The 18,426-nt window shown below is 37.2% G+C and overlaps 1 protein-coding gene across 1 annotated transcript in view; it reads left to right on the top strand.

The window, feature by feature from the left end:
• Positions 1 to 951: 951 nt before the first annotated feature.
• The window catches only part of LOC121428601 (serine/threonine kinase-like domain-containing protein STKLD1), a 44,642-nt gene continuing 27,167 nt past the window's right edge, over positions 952 to 18,426 (top strand). Inside the window, exons 1-5 of the mRNA XM_041625358.1 lie at positions 952 to 1,204; positions 1,349 to 1,435; positions 7,318 to 7,362; positions 16,037 to 16,111; positions 18,197 to 18,301. Coding sequence (XP_041481292.1) covers positions 1,190 to 1,204; positions 1,349 to 1,435; positions 7,318 to 7,362; positions 16,037 to 16,111; positions 18,197 to 18,301 — 327 coding nt within the window. The 5' untranslated portion in view covers positions 952 to 1,189. The remainder of the gene's footprint in view (positions 1,205 to 1,348; positions 1,436 to 7,317; positions 7,363 to 16,036; positions 16,112 to 18,196; positions 18,302 to 18,426) is intronic.

The following is an 18,426-nucleotide window of genomic DNA, read 5'->3' as shown; positions in this document are numbered from 1 at the left end:
TTATGAAACATAATTTGCTCAGGGCCTATGTCTTCATTGTTCCTGATGCTCGCATTGTCTGTTTAACGAGATATATAATCCTGTTGTACTAAAACCTCCCGTTTTCAAGTCAATATACACCAAATATATTTCCTCGCACTTCGAATTATTATTGTTTTATGCAGTGACATATCATTTTAAGGTCTTAATATCAAACATTTCACGTCCGCGCTTACGTTCGCATTAGTGGATTAGTGAGATATGTCCGCTCTTCATGAATTCCTAAAACCAGTCCCTAAAATGTCCCTTTTTCTGATCTGAATATAAAAAATTTCAGCTTGCGCTCGCATCATTTGGTTAGTGAAATAGGCATGGACTACATGAATTCCTACAAACAAGCCTTAGAATGCCCCTCTTCAGGTGTGAATTTCCTAATTTTTAACTCGCGCTTCGCGCTCGCAATATTTGATTAGTGAGAAGTGCATGTTAATCATGATTACAATGACTACAGGTGCTTTATGTGTTTGGATGTATATAATTCTAAAAAAATCAGCAAGCGCTTGGTACTCGCATTAGATTACTGTGGTGAGATATGTATACTCTTAATAGATTCCTACAATATAGTCCTTAAAGTGTCAATATATACAAAAATTTCAGCTCGCGCTTCGCGCTCGCATTATGTGATCAGTAGCATACACATTCGTTTAATGACACTGTCCTTAAAATGTCTCTATAGGTCAGTATACCTAGCAACTGAGCGCGCTTCGCGCGCTCACTAGGTGAATCAAAATTTTTGCTGGTGCCCCCCCCCCCCATGCCGTGACTCACAGTACGCCACTGGGTGTAACACTGTGTAGCCTTCTTTGTTGATCTTTTTTGTCGATTGTCCCGTATTTCATTTTGTGAAATCTGGTCACCCTGCTCGTGAATGGAAGTGGCCCCCCGGGTATTGGAACAAATCGCCTGGTCGGAACAAATCGACTATAACGATCGCATCACACAACAGAATTCGGAACTAATCGGCGGGTAAAAGAGCCGTCGATTAGTACCTCCGGCCCCGATCGACTGGCCGGTCCAAATCGCCTATGACACCGGCATCTCTTTTGTGAAGCTAAACTAATGTGCGTAAAGAAATCCCGTTTGGTGCCACTGCTCCGTATCTGGCGCATGCGTAATTCAATAGTTTGGCGTTGCCAGTGAAAGAGGAAAGATGGAGAACTACAAGGTGAGTAAAGTAGAGCAACTTCAGAAAAGTTACAAATTCATGTTTGAGAAATATAAGAAAATGTGATGAATACGTCTAAGCTTACATTCAATTATATTCAATCCGTATGAATGAGCTTTTCTTGCATGTCAATCTCTTTTTTAGCTCGAAAACCGCCTCGGAAAAGGAGCACAAGGACAAGTTTTCCTGGCAATAGACAAGTCTGATGACAAAAGATATGTGTTGAAAAAGGTAAAATAAAAATAGATTTACTTCTACTTCTAGACAAAGCCAAACAATTGGACTGACCATGGCATGGTACATAGGCATTGCGTGGTCTGGCCCCTGCCCACTCATTCAATGAACAAGGTTATGATATAACCTTGTTCTCAGTTATATCTCCATGCGTGGCAAAATAAGGGTGGCAATGTTTGGCTTATTTTTTCTTTAATTGGGGCAAATGCTTGGGAAAGACTTCCATATGTCCCCTCCACTAAGTTTATAAAATACTTCCCCAAAACCCCCTTCTGTCTTTCTTTTTTTGTTTCTTTTTTTTCTTCTTATTCCGGTGGGAACTTGGATTCGAACCTCTCGCTGCAGAACGAAGCATCTCCAGTCTGTCGCCTCATACCCCTTTCATAAACCCAATTACTATGAATTAGGCGGCTATTAATAACAGCATAATTTGGTCGTAAAATTGGAGGAGGACAAGAGTTATCCGCATTACTCTGATGCTGCTATTATCCGCATAATAGCTGCACTTACAAGTAGTAACTTTTTAGTATATTTTAAAATGGCACTGTACATACTCCACACCAGACCTGCCTAATATAGTACGACAATACACCAGTCGGTGGACTGTACTTTATCAGAAGAAGAAGAGAAGATAATAGCAGCATCGGGACAAGATTTTGAGTTTATGAACGCATTTCCAAATAATGCGGATAATTGCCATGGTGCGGTCACAAGGTCACCCTTTTCCAACACAACCGCATCGGAGGGGGCGTGTCCAGTTGTCATGGCGATTATCCGCCTTTTTCAGGACGGGCGCTCGTAAAAATAATGCGGCTTATTTTCGGAGTTTATGAACGCAATTTTTATTGAATTATCCGCATTACTCTTAGGCGGCTAATTGGAGGATAGTTTTATGAAAAGGGTATCACTCACTGAGCTAGCAGGAATTGTTGAAAGCCATGGGTTTCATAACAATTATCAACCAATATTACGCCTAGTCTACTCTCCAAGAGTATTGGGTATTTATTTTTCTGACTAAATAAACCGATGCCATTGGGAATTACACACACTCGAATTTTTGATGGAATAAAGCCATATTTTGGTATGTATCCGACTTTTCCTTCTTAAATCTCTTAGATATATGTTAGATAATTCTTGATAAACCTCCATATTTTTTTTTTCAATTTTAGTTAATGTTGTAACCCGCAAGTGAAAACCCGAACCGTACCGTCCCGTATAATCGAATACTTTGCAAGCGGGACCCGCTGACCCGTCGGGTTTTAACCCGCAAGTCAATTTATCTTTGAAAAATGAAAAACATTATTTCTGCAATCCCCACACTATACAGGCTCAAATCAGTAAAATATATGTCTACTACTACCTAGCCTAGAGTGAATTTACTTACAATTTGCAAATTCGCCTTTTATTCTGGAGAGAAAATGTTTTTTGGGGTGACTTTGTACCACGAAATGGGTCCGCTCTGATCTCAAAATTGAAAGCATTACGCAATTAACGCCTTGGATCGGAGATAGCGAACCGGAGCTGTGTGCGCTAGCTAGCCCAGGCTGCCCAGCAAGGATCGGCAGACGGCAATGTTGTTTTTCAGTCCAGGTCGGTCGACACTGCGACTCACAACAATCATAATTACAATATTCAATTCTATGGGACCTCGTCTATAAAGTAATCAAAATTGCAATAAATACCTGGATAATGATACAGTCAATTTTTTCTTCTCGTTTATCTCTATATTATTTCCTTCTGTTTTTGTATTTCATTCGATAATATGGCCGCTAAAACTCGATGTTCAGTTTCCCGTCGCCCGCCCGCGTTATGAAATTTGGCCCGCGTTTGAAAATCAAATTCTGAAAATAAACTATTTGGATATCTAGATTCAAAACTGATTTAAAACATTAATATAAGCTTTTCAGTAACACAATTACTTGTATATCTTGTAAATACCTGTAAATCTTTTCTTTCTTTCTTTTTTGTGAATGGAATGACGCTGCATGCTCAACCATACCTCGAGGGATGTTCGTGCAGGCTCCACTCAACAACCGTAGAAGTGGTGGAGCCTGCACGAACATCGCTCGAGGTATGGTTGAGCTACCTCAATAAATCCCAAAGTCTAGTAACCTCGCGTTGGTGAGTTATCATACGGCCTAGTAACATCCAAAATAACTTATCTTATTTGCTAATTATAACTTAAAAATCATTTGTTTTATTTTTCCAGGGGATGAGGTAAATATCAGACAAAAAAATCATCAAAGCTCAATCTGTTACAAGGCCGACGGGAGGCTCACACACGTACGCATTGGCGCTTGTGCTAGCTAGTCTGAGCTCTGTCTCTCTGCCAGAGCTCTGGGGGACAATTCGCTCTGTAAAGGCCTCAATGATGGTGATTTTCTGCTTCAGACAGAGTTTATATTTCGGGTATATTTTTCAAAACTGCCAATGAAGTTTCATGATTTCTTCATTGTCATGTATATTAAGTTATTAATGAGTTCATTCTCACCAAATTTAGACTCCCCCATAGAGAAATACAATTTTCGTGGAGATCTGCGTTTTCAAAGAACTTCAGGAAAAGTAAGGGTATGTGGGCCTTTATTACATGGCCAAGTACTGGAATTAGATGGAGTAAAAATTAGATATTAAATTCATTTATATCAAGTTCAACTCACAGTTTCACCCACACAAACACACCCACATCCAAGATTCTAAGCATGAAAAAAACTTTAAAAATCATACAATATTAAACAACAAGTAATAATTAATTTAATAAGTGAACAGGTATTCCTCAAAATACAAAAACGTAGCATTGAAAAGAGCCCCTGAAATGAAAAAAAATGAAAATGGAGCCCCCGAAAAAAAATGATTAATTTTTCCCTGGCTTCAAGTTCCACAGAATAAAGTGCGTTAAAAGGTTACAAAAGGTCAAACTTTCATCTTCTGAAAAATAATGAATAATGAAATCGGTTCCTCATTATGAGCTGGAAAAAATGGGACGGGAAACTCAACATCGAGTTTCATTGGCCCATGCGGTTGCTTTTGACTGCGCTGCATGCACTGGCCTTTGAAAGAGCAACTCGATGTATTTATCATGTTGAACTGTCTCAGACTCAGTCCTGTTCACTATTCACAAGACAAAAATATGCCGGCATTTTTTAAAAGGAAATATCTACGTCTCTAAAAGAATCTGCCACGTAAGAAGCACATGATCTTAACTCAATTTTCACTGTGAATGTTTTTATTATGCGTCGTTTATTCTCCCTTTTTTTCGCATGACGGTCTGCGGGTTTGAGAATGAACTCGGCCCGGCCCGCAACCCGCGATCGGAGGCATACCGGCAGGTTAACCCGTACCGCAACGGGTGCGGGTTACAACATTAATTTTAGTGGAGGGGACATATGGAAGTCTTGCCAATGCTTGATTTTTTTACACTGACAGTTTTCATTACATCTATTATTCATACAACTTGGCTCTTATTTAAATTTGACACTTTAAATATTTTATTTTAATTAAAAATAGGGATCAAAAAATGAAAAATTTCTTGCCATATTACTTTCCACCAATAGAGGGCGTACACAAAAATATGCCCAAAATTCAAGTTTTTGAGCGCTCTAGTGAATACAAAAATTATTCCCAAGTTACTAATGTAAAATAAATTGCAACTGTATGGAAATTAGTAATTTTGGTCACAAAAGTGATATTTTAATGATTTTTTAAAGTGTGTGCTCTGTACAACATTGGCATACCATAGTCCTACCTGAAGATTCCCCACAGGCAGGATGGTAGCAGTGAACAAGTGGAACATAGCAAGCAGTAGACAGCTGGCAGCCGTCCGTTTCGAGGAGTTTTTTTACATTTTTTAAAAATTTCTCCTCGTACACAGACGGCTCGCTATCGTGCAGCCACCATTAGGGGACTTGCAATGCAAGATCCCCTGTCGGGGCTCTTCAATTTTTGTCTTTAATGAATGAAAATTTTGAAAATTAATGTGACCAAAATGCAAATTAATCCCTCTTGGCATTAATTGCCAAAAAACAGAGAAAAATCAAGTAAAAGGAACAAAAACAGTGACTTACCTCGGCTGTCACGCAAATTCACTTCCCTGTTTTATCTGATCTTAAAAACATATGGCCGTTGAGTCCCCTGTACAGATTGCGCTAGAACTTCGGTCTCTGTATTTGGTGAGTGAAGCAAACGGAGTTCAGCTGAACAACCAACATAACAGAGACCGAAGCTTTTGGTCTAAGCAAGCAGTAAGTTGGACCAAAAGCTTCAGTCTCTGTATTTTGGTTGTTCCCTTGAACTACGTTGGCTCCACTCACCAATACATAGAGTCATAGACTGAAGAGTTGTTGGCCCGTACGTACAGGCAACGTTTTAGCACAAATAGTGGTAACGTTAGATCTAACATTTGGCGGAAACCTGATATTTGGATCGCTTTTTTGTGCATAAAATGTCACATTATAATAAGATAAAGAAAGTACATCCAAACTTACGAAAAAATATATAGGGCCTACATTGTAAAATTCAGAAATATCGTATAGATCTCAGACCACTCCTCATCCCTGACTATTCGCCATGTACAGCAAAAGGAAGGGGATGGGAGGCGTAGGCAGAGACTATATTTTCACTGTTATTGATGTAAAAGTAAGAGAGTTCAGCTTACCATACCACTATCTCCCCCTGAAGTTCCAAATGTGATCTTCGTTCCTTTGTTGCTGTAATTTATCTTGGAATCAACGATATATTCACATTTATTGCAAGACTCTTTGAAAAATCGTCCGTAATAAAAACTTTAGTTCATCTATTCTTTACCTTTACTTTCTATTTTATATTGCTTGCTTGCTTCGTTCCTTCTTTATTTCTTTCCTTCATTCTTTTTTCCTTCTTTCTATCATTTTACCTTTTCTGTATTTCTTCCTTAGTTCCTTTCTTCCTTCTTTCAATCCTTCCTTTCTTTTCTTTCTTTATTTCTTTCTTTTTCTTTCTTTCTCAGTATCTACTGGTCTGACATGAATAGGTTGGACCAGTAGTTAAAAAAAGGTTAGTGTGCCTGTGGAGCCCTGCAAGTTTATGTTTGGACTTGAAATCAATAAAATTACCTTGAAACTTAAAAAGTTTTTAAAACTTCATACTTAAGCAAGGATTTGTTTTTATTGTCAAATTTTTCGTGACACAAATCATCTCCAATGGAACCTTGTTATTTTTTCTGTGAAAATGCCCCTGCCATCCCCTTGAAAATCTGGATCTGCCCCTAAATATATATGGGCAGATCCAGATATACATGTAGGCCTTTGTGGTAAGAGATTTTTTACATTTTATTTATTCATTTTTTTACTGAAAATCCTTTAGGTTTAGATTTTTTAATTCTGGATTTTTAGATACTAATTGCAAAATTATTTGTGATGTAAATGTCCTTCATTGGATGGGGGGGGGCTTGTTTTTTCTGTATGAGCAACCCACCCCCCCTTGGAATATCCTGGATTCTCCCCTGATTAGACTCACGGTAAAGTTTGTTATTCCGAACTTCTGTGTTTCTTCTTAAGCATTTTTGTTAAAACGTTCTGAGTTAAGTTCACCGTCAATATTTGTTTTTCCTTTTCTGAGAAAAAATGATTTTGACTTTTTATCAATTCAAAACGAAATTGCGAATTTGTCTTGATTGAGGCTATCGTGACTTCCTTACCAGAATGCATTACGAGCAAAGTTTCTTCGAAACATGAGAGTTCAGTGGGCCAACGGGATGCTAAACCTCTACATACTGGATGTGTAGTTTTTTACTATTGATGATGTCACTCCTATAAATTCTAATTTAGCTTTGAAGTTTCATAATTTGGTGATCAAATCCCATAATTGTTGAGAGATAACTGATTTTATTTTCATTTTTTCCCCAGGTTGAATGTAATGATGAGACTGAAGCCACCAAAGCTTTCAAGGAGGTAAGGTTATTTTTTCAGATGTTAACATTTAAAGGTCAATCTTTTTTTTTGGGGGGGGGGCAAGGGGGCATCTGATTTTATGTAACTTGCTTTTATTTAATTTGTATGTTTTTACTTGTCAAACATTGCACTGGAAAATGCTCCTGATTGGTGGTGGTGATGATATTTTTTCAGGGGGGGAGGGGGGGCTTGTCAATTTCATGGCTTTGTTTTGAAGTTTCCCCTCCCTCATAAATCCTGGATCTGCCCTTGGATCACTGAACTTCAATGATTGGATTTCACACCAGTCCTTTCAAATGCAAAGTATGACAAACTAATTGAAGTTGATAAACATGCCAAAGTAAAAAAAAAATTATAAATTTTCTGTGTTTTTATGAAATGGGAATCTATTTTAAGTCTTACATATCTATTTCAATGTTGATACAGAGAGTGTTATAGTATTTTGCTGTGTATGTTTGTAATCAAGCTTAGCAATCTGTGCCAATGAACCCTCTTGTTTTTGTTATGGACTTTATTTAAGGTTTCCAACATTCTATTGAAGCACCAATTTTTTAAGTTTGCAAGAAATATTCTTCTCAAAGTAAGAGTTGTTCAAATGGGGGGGGGGGGGGTAACTCCTTATAGTTTTCATTTTCATAGATTCATTCAGACCTTTCTCTCATAGGTGCCAAATAGTAAAGATAAATACTAGTTATGGTGGCGATCTCAGAATGAGTTTGGACAGAATTCAATAAAATGCCTACCTGTGTCAAATGACTCTTGAAGAAAATTTGTAATTGCTAAGATATACATGTATAGGGACAGTGATTTTCCGTTTCAAAAAATTGCCTTTTCCGTTTCAGAAAATCTCAAATTCCGTTTCAGCATGTCAGAAAACGGAAATTCCGTTTCCCCATAGACTTTGTACACACGGAAAAGTGACAATTCCGTTTCCACATTGAATAGCAAAATTACACGTACCGTACACTCGCACTGGTCAAAATTGTATCTGCTACTGTACCAACAACACAATAGAATCCGTTCTAATCGGATCTATGCGGGTATATATGATATTTTTACAACGAAATTTAGCATGCATACATCCTCACCTTTCACATTATTAGCATTATTTCACGGTGAAATGATATTTCATCGATAGTTTTGGGGGATTTTTGACATCGTTATCATCAGTCAACGGCGTTTGCCAATCCGCCATCTTGGATTTTAAGACCACGATATCGTACTGTTACATCTTCAAACGTAGAGGGCGGCAACACACGACCGTGTAGTTGAACGATATGATATGTGTATACAGTGCAGTGAAGCCCAACCCGGCCGGCCGGGTACGGGCGCGGGGTACAATCGAGTGTGCTGATGTCGAGTGCAGTCACGATGTGTGAATTGTCATGATTGTAGCGAAGTGAGATCGTGTTTTCTGGGGTTTTGTGGCCATTTAATATTCTCATTTTGTTGTGATTTTGGAGTAATTTGTGTTGCTATTCTGTGTATTTTGAGGGAAAATACGTTTTCCGTGATTTTCCGTTTGAAATGCCACTTTCCGTTTCAAAAGGCCCTTTCCGTGAATTCCGTCCGTTTTCCGCGATCGCGGAAAATCACTGTCCTACATGTATTAAAGCAAAATAAGCATAGAATTCCATCAAATTTAGGGTATTTTTCAAAGCAATGCACTGTCCCACATACATGCCTTTATTAAGAATAATGATCATCAAAATTTTAGGTTCCAGCTAAGATTTCATGATTTCACAACGATCAATTTATATCAATATTCCAGATCTAGATGATAATGGTGACAATTAACCTTAATTTTAAATACTTTCTGTAAAAGAAAATGATTGTTTGCTACAACACCTTTTTTGTTACCGGTACTTGTAAAGCTCCATGATATCCCGGGGGGGGGGGGGGGGGGCAGTCAAATATATATTGCTGTACACACGCATGCCCCCAAAAACGTGTTTAAAGGTTTTTTTTTTTTTTTGGATGTGGGCTGTGTGTGCACTTGTTAAGGGTATCAAAACACCGATTTAAAAAAGGGGGTAGTTTTGAAAGACTGGTCAATCACAGGGTCAAACGTATTTTAGGGTACATGCTTTTTTTCCAAAGCTTTTTTTAAAGACTAGCCAAACGTGTTTAGGGTGTTTTTTTCCATGGAAGCCGTTTACCTGGGGTTATATTCTGGCGACAACTTGTTTAGGGGCAAAAATGTGTAAATAAAGCCCGCGAAAAACTTGTTTAGTGGGTTATTTTGCACACAGAGAAAAACTCGTTTAGGGGGTGTTTGGAAATAATTTGGCCACGCGTGTGTACAGCATTACATTTGACTGCCCCCCCCACCCCCCATGTTATGATGATGCTATCAAAATATTTTGTTTAGATTTATGTATATCCGAAGTAAATGAGATTTACAATATTTCTCTTTTACATGCAATACACCACAATGTAACAAAATTTGGGGTTCGAAATTAAACATATTCCAAAATTGGTATGAACATCATTTTAGAATATACAGGTGTTTGTAATACTGTGCGACCCGTCTGTTTTCACACTCTTTATGGTTGTCGTTTCATCCATCTTGGTATCCAACTTTGGGATGATGAGGTCAAAGGTCACGAAGGGCATTATTTGAAATGAAAATTCCTGCTGTAACCTAGTGATCATGAGAAAATAAGTTCAAAATATTAATCCTGGTTGCCTATGAGTGCAAGAATTCAAGAATTGTAGAGTTAAGGGTCACAAGAATGGGGCTAGGGTTACAGGTCACTGAATGTGCAAACAGGTTAATGTTAATCTAGGTAATTTAGGAATATGATTTATCAGATTAGTCGGGAATGGACAGGTGCTTGTGCTGAGGTGATAGTTTGCTAACTTGGGGGAAAGATCATTTGCTCATTCACGTCCAATAGGGGAGACAGGGGTTAGTTGGAACAAGGGGTAAGTTGAAATAATGTAATTTTCTTTAACGCCTGTAAATAAATTTATGCAATACTACCCTCAATTTATTGCAAAAATTATTCAACACTGTTGTATTATTAATAGCAATAATTTGAGGGCAGTATTGCATAAATTTATTTTACAGGCTTTAAAGAAAATTACAATGTTTCAACTTACCCCATGTTCCAACTAACCCCAGTCTCCCCTACCTTGGAACAGACTTCCTGAAGGCATCAAAAATAGAGTCTTTGAAAAATGTTAAATCTTTCTTTTTACTTTTTAATATGTACCTTGAGCATTTTACGGAGTGGATTTGGCATTTTATAAGTCACATACAAGTACATGTTGGTCATTATGTATTTTACATACATACATGTACATATCTTATAAATAATAGTATTTGTTTTGCACAATGCACCTTCCATAGATGCCCAAGGTGCTTCAGAGCAAATTAGAGAAAGAAAATCAGTTAGAATACACATTCAAAATTTACTATGTAAATGAAGACATATCTGTCTGTAAAAAAAGCCCCGTTGCCCATGAAGTTGGTCGCTAACAACTGGGTTTTCAAACTACATGGTAATGGTATGTGGAAGAGAATTCCACATGATAGACCCTGCAAGAGCAATGTCTAAAGAAATGTCTTGCACTTCCAATTTTAATACAAACTTATTTGGAAAATTTAATTTAAATGTATATCCTGTCATGTACATTATTATAACCAAGTGGAAAATTATTTGACTGAAAGTGATAGCCATTCTTTCGAAGGTCAAATGAAAAGCAATCCACGATAACCTGCAAGGCTTTGAAAGCATTCAAAGTTCTAATAGGACAGCGAAGAACAAAAGTAGAAAGCAGAAAAAAAACCTAGATTGTAATAGTCTCTACAGCCACTTTGCCTTTAAAAAATATTTGAGTTACGAATACTGTATTCAACATTTATGTGTGACTGTCTTTAAGTCTTTTGATATATTAACTTTTTGTTCCTCAAAAGTCAGTAAATTCTAAACGTGCTGGGTGGCAGATGGAAAAGTTTATAGAAAGCTATGATTGTGATTTTCATGACATTACAAAGAAATAGTAATTTTTGTAACTCAATATGTTGCAAGGTTGCAAAGTCGAGCTCTTCTTGCTGTGTGCTTTCTATGTATAAAGTCGTTGTAGACTTACTAATAACAGACTAGATGTAATTATTATTCATTAACTAATTCCAGTCTGCGGCAGACAGATTCTCTGGTATCCTGGATCATAAAACACTTGTTGCTTAGCAACCAGTAAAACTGCTCGAAAGCAAGTGGCGACAATTTCTTTAATAGTGGCAGTCTTTTCCTACCCATATTCGATATGAGAAGAGTGTCCTGTTTAATAAAATGTGTAAACTTAATGTAATGTGTTACACATGGAGTAAATGTGTTAGACACATGTACATTACAGTGGGTGCTTACAACATTTACACATTGTCTTCAAAGCCACTAGTATTATTTAGTGGTTTATTCTTTCTATTGTATTATTTGCTCAATGTAGAGATAAGTCCTCCAAGTCAGTCCGGATAACGCAATCTATCCTCCCACGTTCTACAGCAGGATTATAATCCTTGGGGGGGGGGGGTAGTCAAATATGTATTGCTGTATACATACATGTATGTACTATGTAGCCTCCCCCCCCAAAAAAAAAGTTTAAATGGTTGTTTGCTTCAAGTTTTGGTTGAGGGCCGCGCCTGCACTCGTTAAAAGTATCAAAAACATTGATTTTCAAGAAAAGGGTGGTTTTGAAAGAATGGTAAATCGCAGGGTCAAACATATTTAGGGTATGTTTTGCCCCGAATCTTTTTCCCTGGGTCTTTCCAAAGTTTCTCCCAATCATGGACTTTAATCAACTCATGACTTAAATGTACAGGAGTTGTTGCTCTTTAGGGGTTATGTACAGTTTGTACATGCTGTGGTAAATTTAGCATCCATGTCCTACATCGTGATACCATATATAGCCTTCGACTTTTAGCTATCTGTTGTTCAGCTTTATAAAGAATTTTCGCTCCAGTGGTGTCTTTTAATTTTGTTGACTTAGCCTTGCCCCCCACATACATGTAGTACAAGTAACACCAGTCCTTGTACAAATATAATTATAGTCTGAATAGCTAGCTTAAATACTTGGTTATAGCTCTGTCAACCCCGACCTTTCGTTTGAGGACGCGTACGCTTATTTAGAACGGTAGTTCATTTTGGGAGAGACTTTTGGGCCCGTCGTCATGGTCGTAAAACTCCGTCCTGTAATGCAAATTGTGTGACATGGGATATTTTTTCGTTTCGCATCTGAAACAGAAACATTCAATTTGCGTTTCGTGTGCAAAATTCTGGTTGCTACTATGGTAACAGCGATATATCTGATTTAGGACGACTTTCAAAATCCAAATTTGCTTCCTCCCAGAGCTCGAGAGGCCGCCCGGGGGACCCACTTCCATTGAATGCTGGATACCAGGCGCGACCACACGTTAAAAGGGAAAGAGTGGGTATACGTATAGGCCTATGTAGCGTTATGAGGGTGTGAGAAAGAATGATTAAAATACTGAAAAGGTGTATATTTCCACTACCTGTTGGGTGTCACAACCCAAAAACTTGTTGAGAGATGCATTTTAATAATCTGGAAAAGACCTTCCCTTGTTTAGGGTGCTTTACGAAACCCCATGGTCGCGCCTGGTATCCACTCGTCAATGGAAGTGTACCCCCCGGCAAACCCCCCATTTCTGCGGAAAAGTAAAACATACTGCCCATTACATTGTGTGCTAGAGGCATATCGTTTATGTAGAAGGTGCTAGCAAAAGAAAAAAACTCCGCAAATTTAGACGGTTTATGGCCTGTTGCATGCTGTGTACATGTCAACGCATGGGAAATGATTCAGCTTGAGAGGTGACTGACCCATGGAATCAATTGCCAGTGATCCATAAATAATACACATTAAATGCAATATCGATTCGATGGACTGTAATGATCTATATCTAAGCCTTAATTCGGTAAGTTTTTCCTTACTCAATATGTACTCGATTTGTTTTAAAAACCACTTTCTTATCCATGTCATAATCTACATTTCGCATGTCTCCAGCCAGCTGGAGTCATAGCCATGATACAGGTACAGTCCCGCCGCGAGCTTAGGCAGGCAAATGGCATGGCATGGCATGCTGGTATCGTATGAAAGAGCTTTGCACACGAAAAGCAAGATCTATAGGGCCTGTAACACAAAGCTTGGCAATGATCGTAAACAATTTTCTACGTTTGATTGTATTGACTGTAATGTATAATCAATCTAGAAATTCGAGTCTATGATTAATCGTTAACTTTTGAGTTACCCGACTCTAATCTCGCGTTGTAGAGATTTGCGAAAGGTGCCTAACATTAGTGTACCTGGGGCACAATTTCATGAATGATTATTATTATTGTAAATGTGTACCCAGCAGTAACTTCCATATCCATGCTAATGAGCATGGTTGCCATAGTATTAAACATTGTATTGTAAAGGACTTTTTAGGAAACGAGTCATGGGATGGGGGCAAAGCGTTGATGTCTCTGAGAAGTGACTTAATCATCATTTGAAAAATTCTGTTAAAAATGCAAATTTTGCTGGAAATTGACTAGTTTGTACTGTACAGGTACTTACATTGCACTTTGGTACTTTCAGTAACTGTACATGAATTTAGCCTCCCCTTCCCCCCCTGCAATCAATATTTTTATGGTAAGTGATCATTTACATTGATGGCAAATTTAGTGAAGAAATTACTTTTATGAAGCTAGATCCAGGGGCGGTGTTCTGAACCTTGTCTTTTCCCAATATTTTTTCTCAGAGATATGACAGAAACGGTATTCTGATGGATGTCATATGAACTTATGTCATAAAAATTGTCATAAATTTTGTCTCTTCTCTTTAGCACGCACTAAAAGTATGTGGTTCATGAATGCATGGAAACCCAATAGACAAGCAAATGAAGTGGTAACATTTATGACAGGTTCTACATGTATGTAGCTGTCACAAATTTTGTCATGGGGCAATTCCATAAAATGATCAACATTTTTGTACGTCCTACCCCCATTTTTCTCAAGTCTTACTTCATTTCATTAACTGACCAAGTCATGGTCTTTGAAAACTTTACAGACTGTCAAAAGAACCAGAAATCAGAGGGATAATATATCATACTCTTTTATTATTACGTAACTTTAATACGTCATTAATGATATTTTACCCAAAAGCACGCAATATACATTAAAGGTCAAGTCCACCTCAGAAAATTTTGATTTGAATCAATAGAGAAAAATCAGACAAGCACAATGCTGAAAATTTCATCAAAATCGGATGTAAAATAAGAAAGTTATGACATTTCAAAGTTTCACTTATTTTCAACAAAATAGTTATATGAACGAGCCAGTTACATCCAAATGAGAGAGTCGATGATGTCACTCACTCACTATTTCTTTTGTTTTTTATTGTTTGAATTATACAATATTTCAATATTTACGAATTTGACGATTAGGACCTCCTTGCCTGAAGCACAAAATGTTAAAATAATGGAATTCCACGTGTTCAGGGAGGAATGAAACTTCATTTCACATGACAATGATGAGAAAATAAAAATATTTCATATTTCATATAATAAAATACAAAAGAAATAGTGAGTGAGTGATGTCATCAACTCTCTCATTTGGATGTAACTGGCTCGTTCATATAACTATTTTGTTGAAAATAAGCGAAACTTTAAAATGCCATAACTTTCTTATTTTACATCCGATTTTGATGAAATTTTCAGTGTTATGCTTGTTGAATTTTTCTCTTTTTATTCAAATCAAGTTTTTGTTGGGGTGGACTTGTCCTTTAATAACAGCATTTTGCACACCTAGCAGCAGTTACCCTAGTCCCGCTGAGATCGTGCATGCTTTAATAAAAAGAACTGTCATTCACAATTCACAAATCTTCCCTGAAGAAGGTAGAGGTCTACCGAAAATTTGGAGAGTGAATAAAAGAACTTAATTGTTGGCATTGCAAAAACTGCATTACTCGTGAATTTGTTTCGCATTCCTGATATATATATATATATATATATATATCTCTCCCTTCTAAAAAGCCTTCTCAGCTCTCTGTCTCTCTTTGTAAGTCACGCGATGCCAACTACTTTATTGAGGATATGCCCACGTACCCCCAGGCCTTCCTATTGTTTAGAAGGGCTTTCACTCGGAACTAACAGTGATTTCGATTGGTAAAAGACAATGTTCCGATTACTGATTTGTGACAATCATTGTGGTGTCACATTTTGGGGACTAGATGACAAAATTTACGACAAAAGTTATGACAGCATTCCAGAATACCACCCCAGGATTCTTTTGCCTTAAACTTAACATGTTATTTTCATTATCAATGACAACTGACACAGTGGCAACTTGCTCAACAGCTTTATATGAAAACCAATTATTTAGTGAAATTTTTGTAGATATAGCAACATAATTATTTTATCCAAAGTGTCTGGGTGAGCATTTCATCAATGTTCGTCATCTTGTAAGTGTTCAGACCCGACAACTATCCTTGATTTTGATTGGCTGAGAAGCACAGCCGTTACTAAGGGAAACCGTCAAATAAAAAACCAAACAAGTCGTTTTACAAAACACCAAGTGGATATAAAGTGAACAGAATGGTGCAAACTTTTGATGTTTATTGATTCATTTTTTTGTTGTTTTGCTTATCTGTTTGTTTGTTTGTTTTTACCGTATAGGCTATGGCTCTTCAAGAGCTCAAGCATGCATACATCTGTGGGTACAAGGATTTCTTCGTCTCTTGGGACAAAGAGGTAAATATAACGACTATTTCACGTTTTCCCATGCAATATCATACAGAGAGGTAAATATAACGACTATTTCACGTTTTCCCATGCAATATGGGACAAAGAGGTAAATATAACGACTATTTCACGTTTTCCCATGCAATACATGTATGGGACAAAGAGGTAAATATAACGACTATTTCACGTTTTCCCATGCAATATCATACAGATAGTGCATACCTGAGTTGAATATACATGTATGTATATATATATGTATTATTTCAATCAATATCAGGTGCGTCTGGTCAGGTATGGGGAGGAAGGTCTGCGGACCATAGTTATTAAGTTAACTTTTTCCATACCCTGGCAGCTTGACCAGACGCACCTGATACAACGTAATTTTGTCTTGAATTTTATATTATGATTTGTATGACTCTATTGCATTTTGTATTCACTTGTTTGTAATATTTTATTTGATTCTGTATGCCAAATAAAATAATAATAATAATATATAAAATTTTATTTCCCTGACGGAGTTATGTTTTTGCCAGAAGCGCAAAGTGCTGAGGAAAAATATTCTCCAGGGGGGAAAGTAAAACTTTGGAGGGAGTTGATTTGTTATAAACAGATATACCAGTCAATTTCTGTTAGAGAGTCTATGTTCAGTAGGGTTGGGGCTAGTCTTAACGGTGGAAGTACGATAAACTTTACTGAGAATTATATACTGTCCACTGGTCCTTGCATCAATCGATCAATACCTTTGAAGTATTCTGACCTAAGTGTATCCCCTTATCAATGAAGCCACCACCTCGTAATAATAATGAAAGGGTGTGGTGAAATAAAGAGATGAACCATTGTTTTCGTTACCTCTCTTTGGAATTTCATGATGTGAGTCTATTGTGTTTGGGTGATAAAGCTTGGAATACACAAAGCTGAAAAGAAAAAGATGAGAATAAGGCAATAATAATAGCGGGAAGGTTTCAAGAGGAGGTGATTACATAACAAAAATTGATTTCCTTTGAATGACTCTGCATTGTTTCAAACAAAAGATGGTATGGGTGGTTCTTTTTTGCTGTGAATCATGCTTGACCGGTATTGATACAAATGTTGTTTATGCATTGGTGTAATCTATATCAGGAATATGATCTGTGACAAATTAGAAAGGGGAAAACCCCACCCTTTTCCCAAGTTGGATAAACTGAAAAAGTTTAACATATGCCAAAGCAGGACTCACAAATCTTTTGAGTAGATGTTTGCCCGTGTGGAGAAGATTTTCCTCATATAAAGCATTTCAAAAGCAGTACAGAGTACATTGTATGTACATGTACAGTATTATAAAATAGGTTTATTATTTCAAGCATCACGATTGGCCAATACACGTCACATGACATTCAACTTTTTTTGTGCATGCACAGCAGTGCAAAAGGTGTGCAATTAAAATTGACATTGCACGCTCAAGCACACCAGGTGCGTGAGAAGTCCAACAAAACTGCACTGTAACTTTTTAAGAATTTGTTTCTGTGTTGCTATTTTAGAAAACAAATAATGCACTTGATCTGTCGTGCGTAAAAGTAAATGCAGAAAAAGCTCTGTCTCTTCCAATGGTGCACACTGGGCACTTGCCGCAAGCGGCTCGTGCACTGTGCAGCACCTATCTAAAGAAACCTTGTGTGCTCTGCATTTCCACTTACGCAATCGGCTGCATGCATTATTTGTATGCATGTACATGTAATAGAATAACAGTAATTACAAGAACAGAAGGCAAGGTTTGATACACAGATATTGTCAAAAACCAAAGACAACTATGTCATCCTCTTCCATAGCGACCCGTAGACCCCAATCCATAAAAATGTTATAAATTAGAACCAACTTATAGTTATTTTGACTGTAATCTCCCAAGAAACTTGATATATTTGTTCTTTATTTTATTTTTTGCTATAATTGTGTTAATATATATGTAGACAAGAAAAAGGGTGGTGTCAGTATCTTGTTTATTTGTATTGAATTCATCCATCGGAAAAAAAGGAATAATACAGTACGAGCAATGCCATATTTTTTACTTTCATTTTTTATTCTACAAATGCATCACCGATTTAATCCCTCTTTTTCTAGGAAGCTGCTATCATAGTTTGTATAGTCATGGATTACTACAAGATGGGTGATCTGGACAGATTATTGAAGAAGAAACGTAAAAAGAATGAAGCCATCGAAGAACTGGTCAGTACTTGTTACTCTTATCTAGGTCAAGCCTAAAAAATCAAGTATTAGATAAAAGAAAGCACCTGTAATACCCTTCTTCGCTCATTTACGGTTTGATTTATTTTATACTTTTTGCTTTTAAA

Source organism: Lytechinus variegatus, chromosome 15 (genome assembly GCF_018143015.1).
Source record: "Lytechinus variegatus isolate NC3 chromosome 15, Lvar_3.0, whole genome shotgun sequence".
Lineage (NCBI taxonomy): Eukaryota > Metazoa > Echinodermata > Echinoidea > Temnopleuroida > Toxopneustidae > Lytechinus > Lytechinus variegatus.
This window is presented reverse-complemented; position numbering and strand designations above follow the sequence as displayed.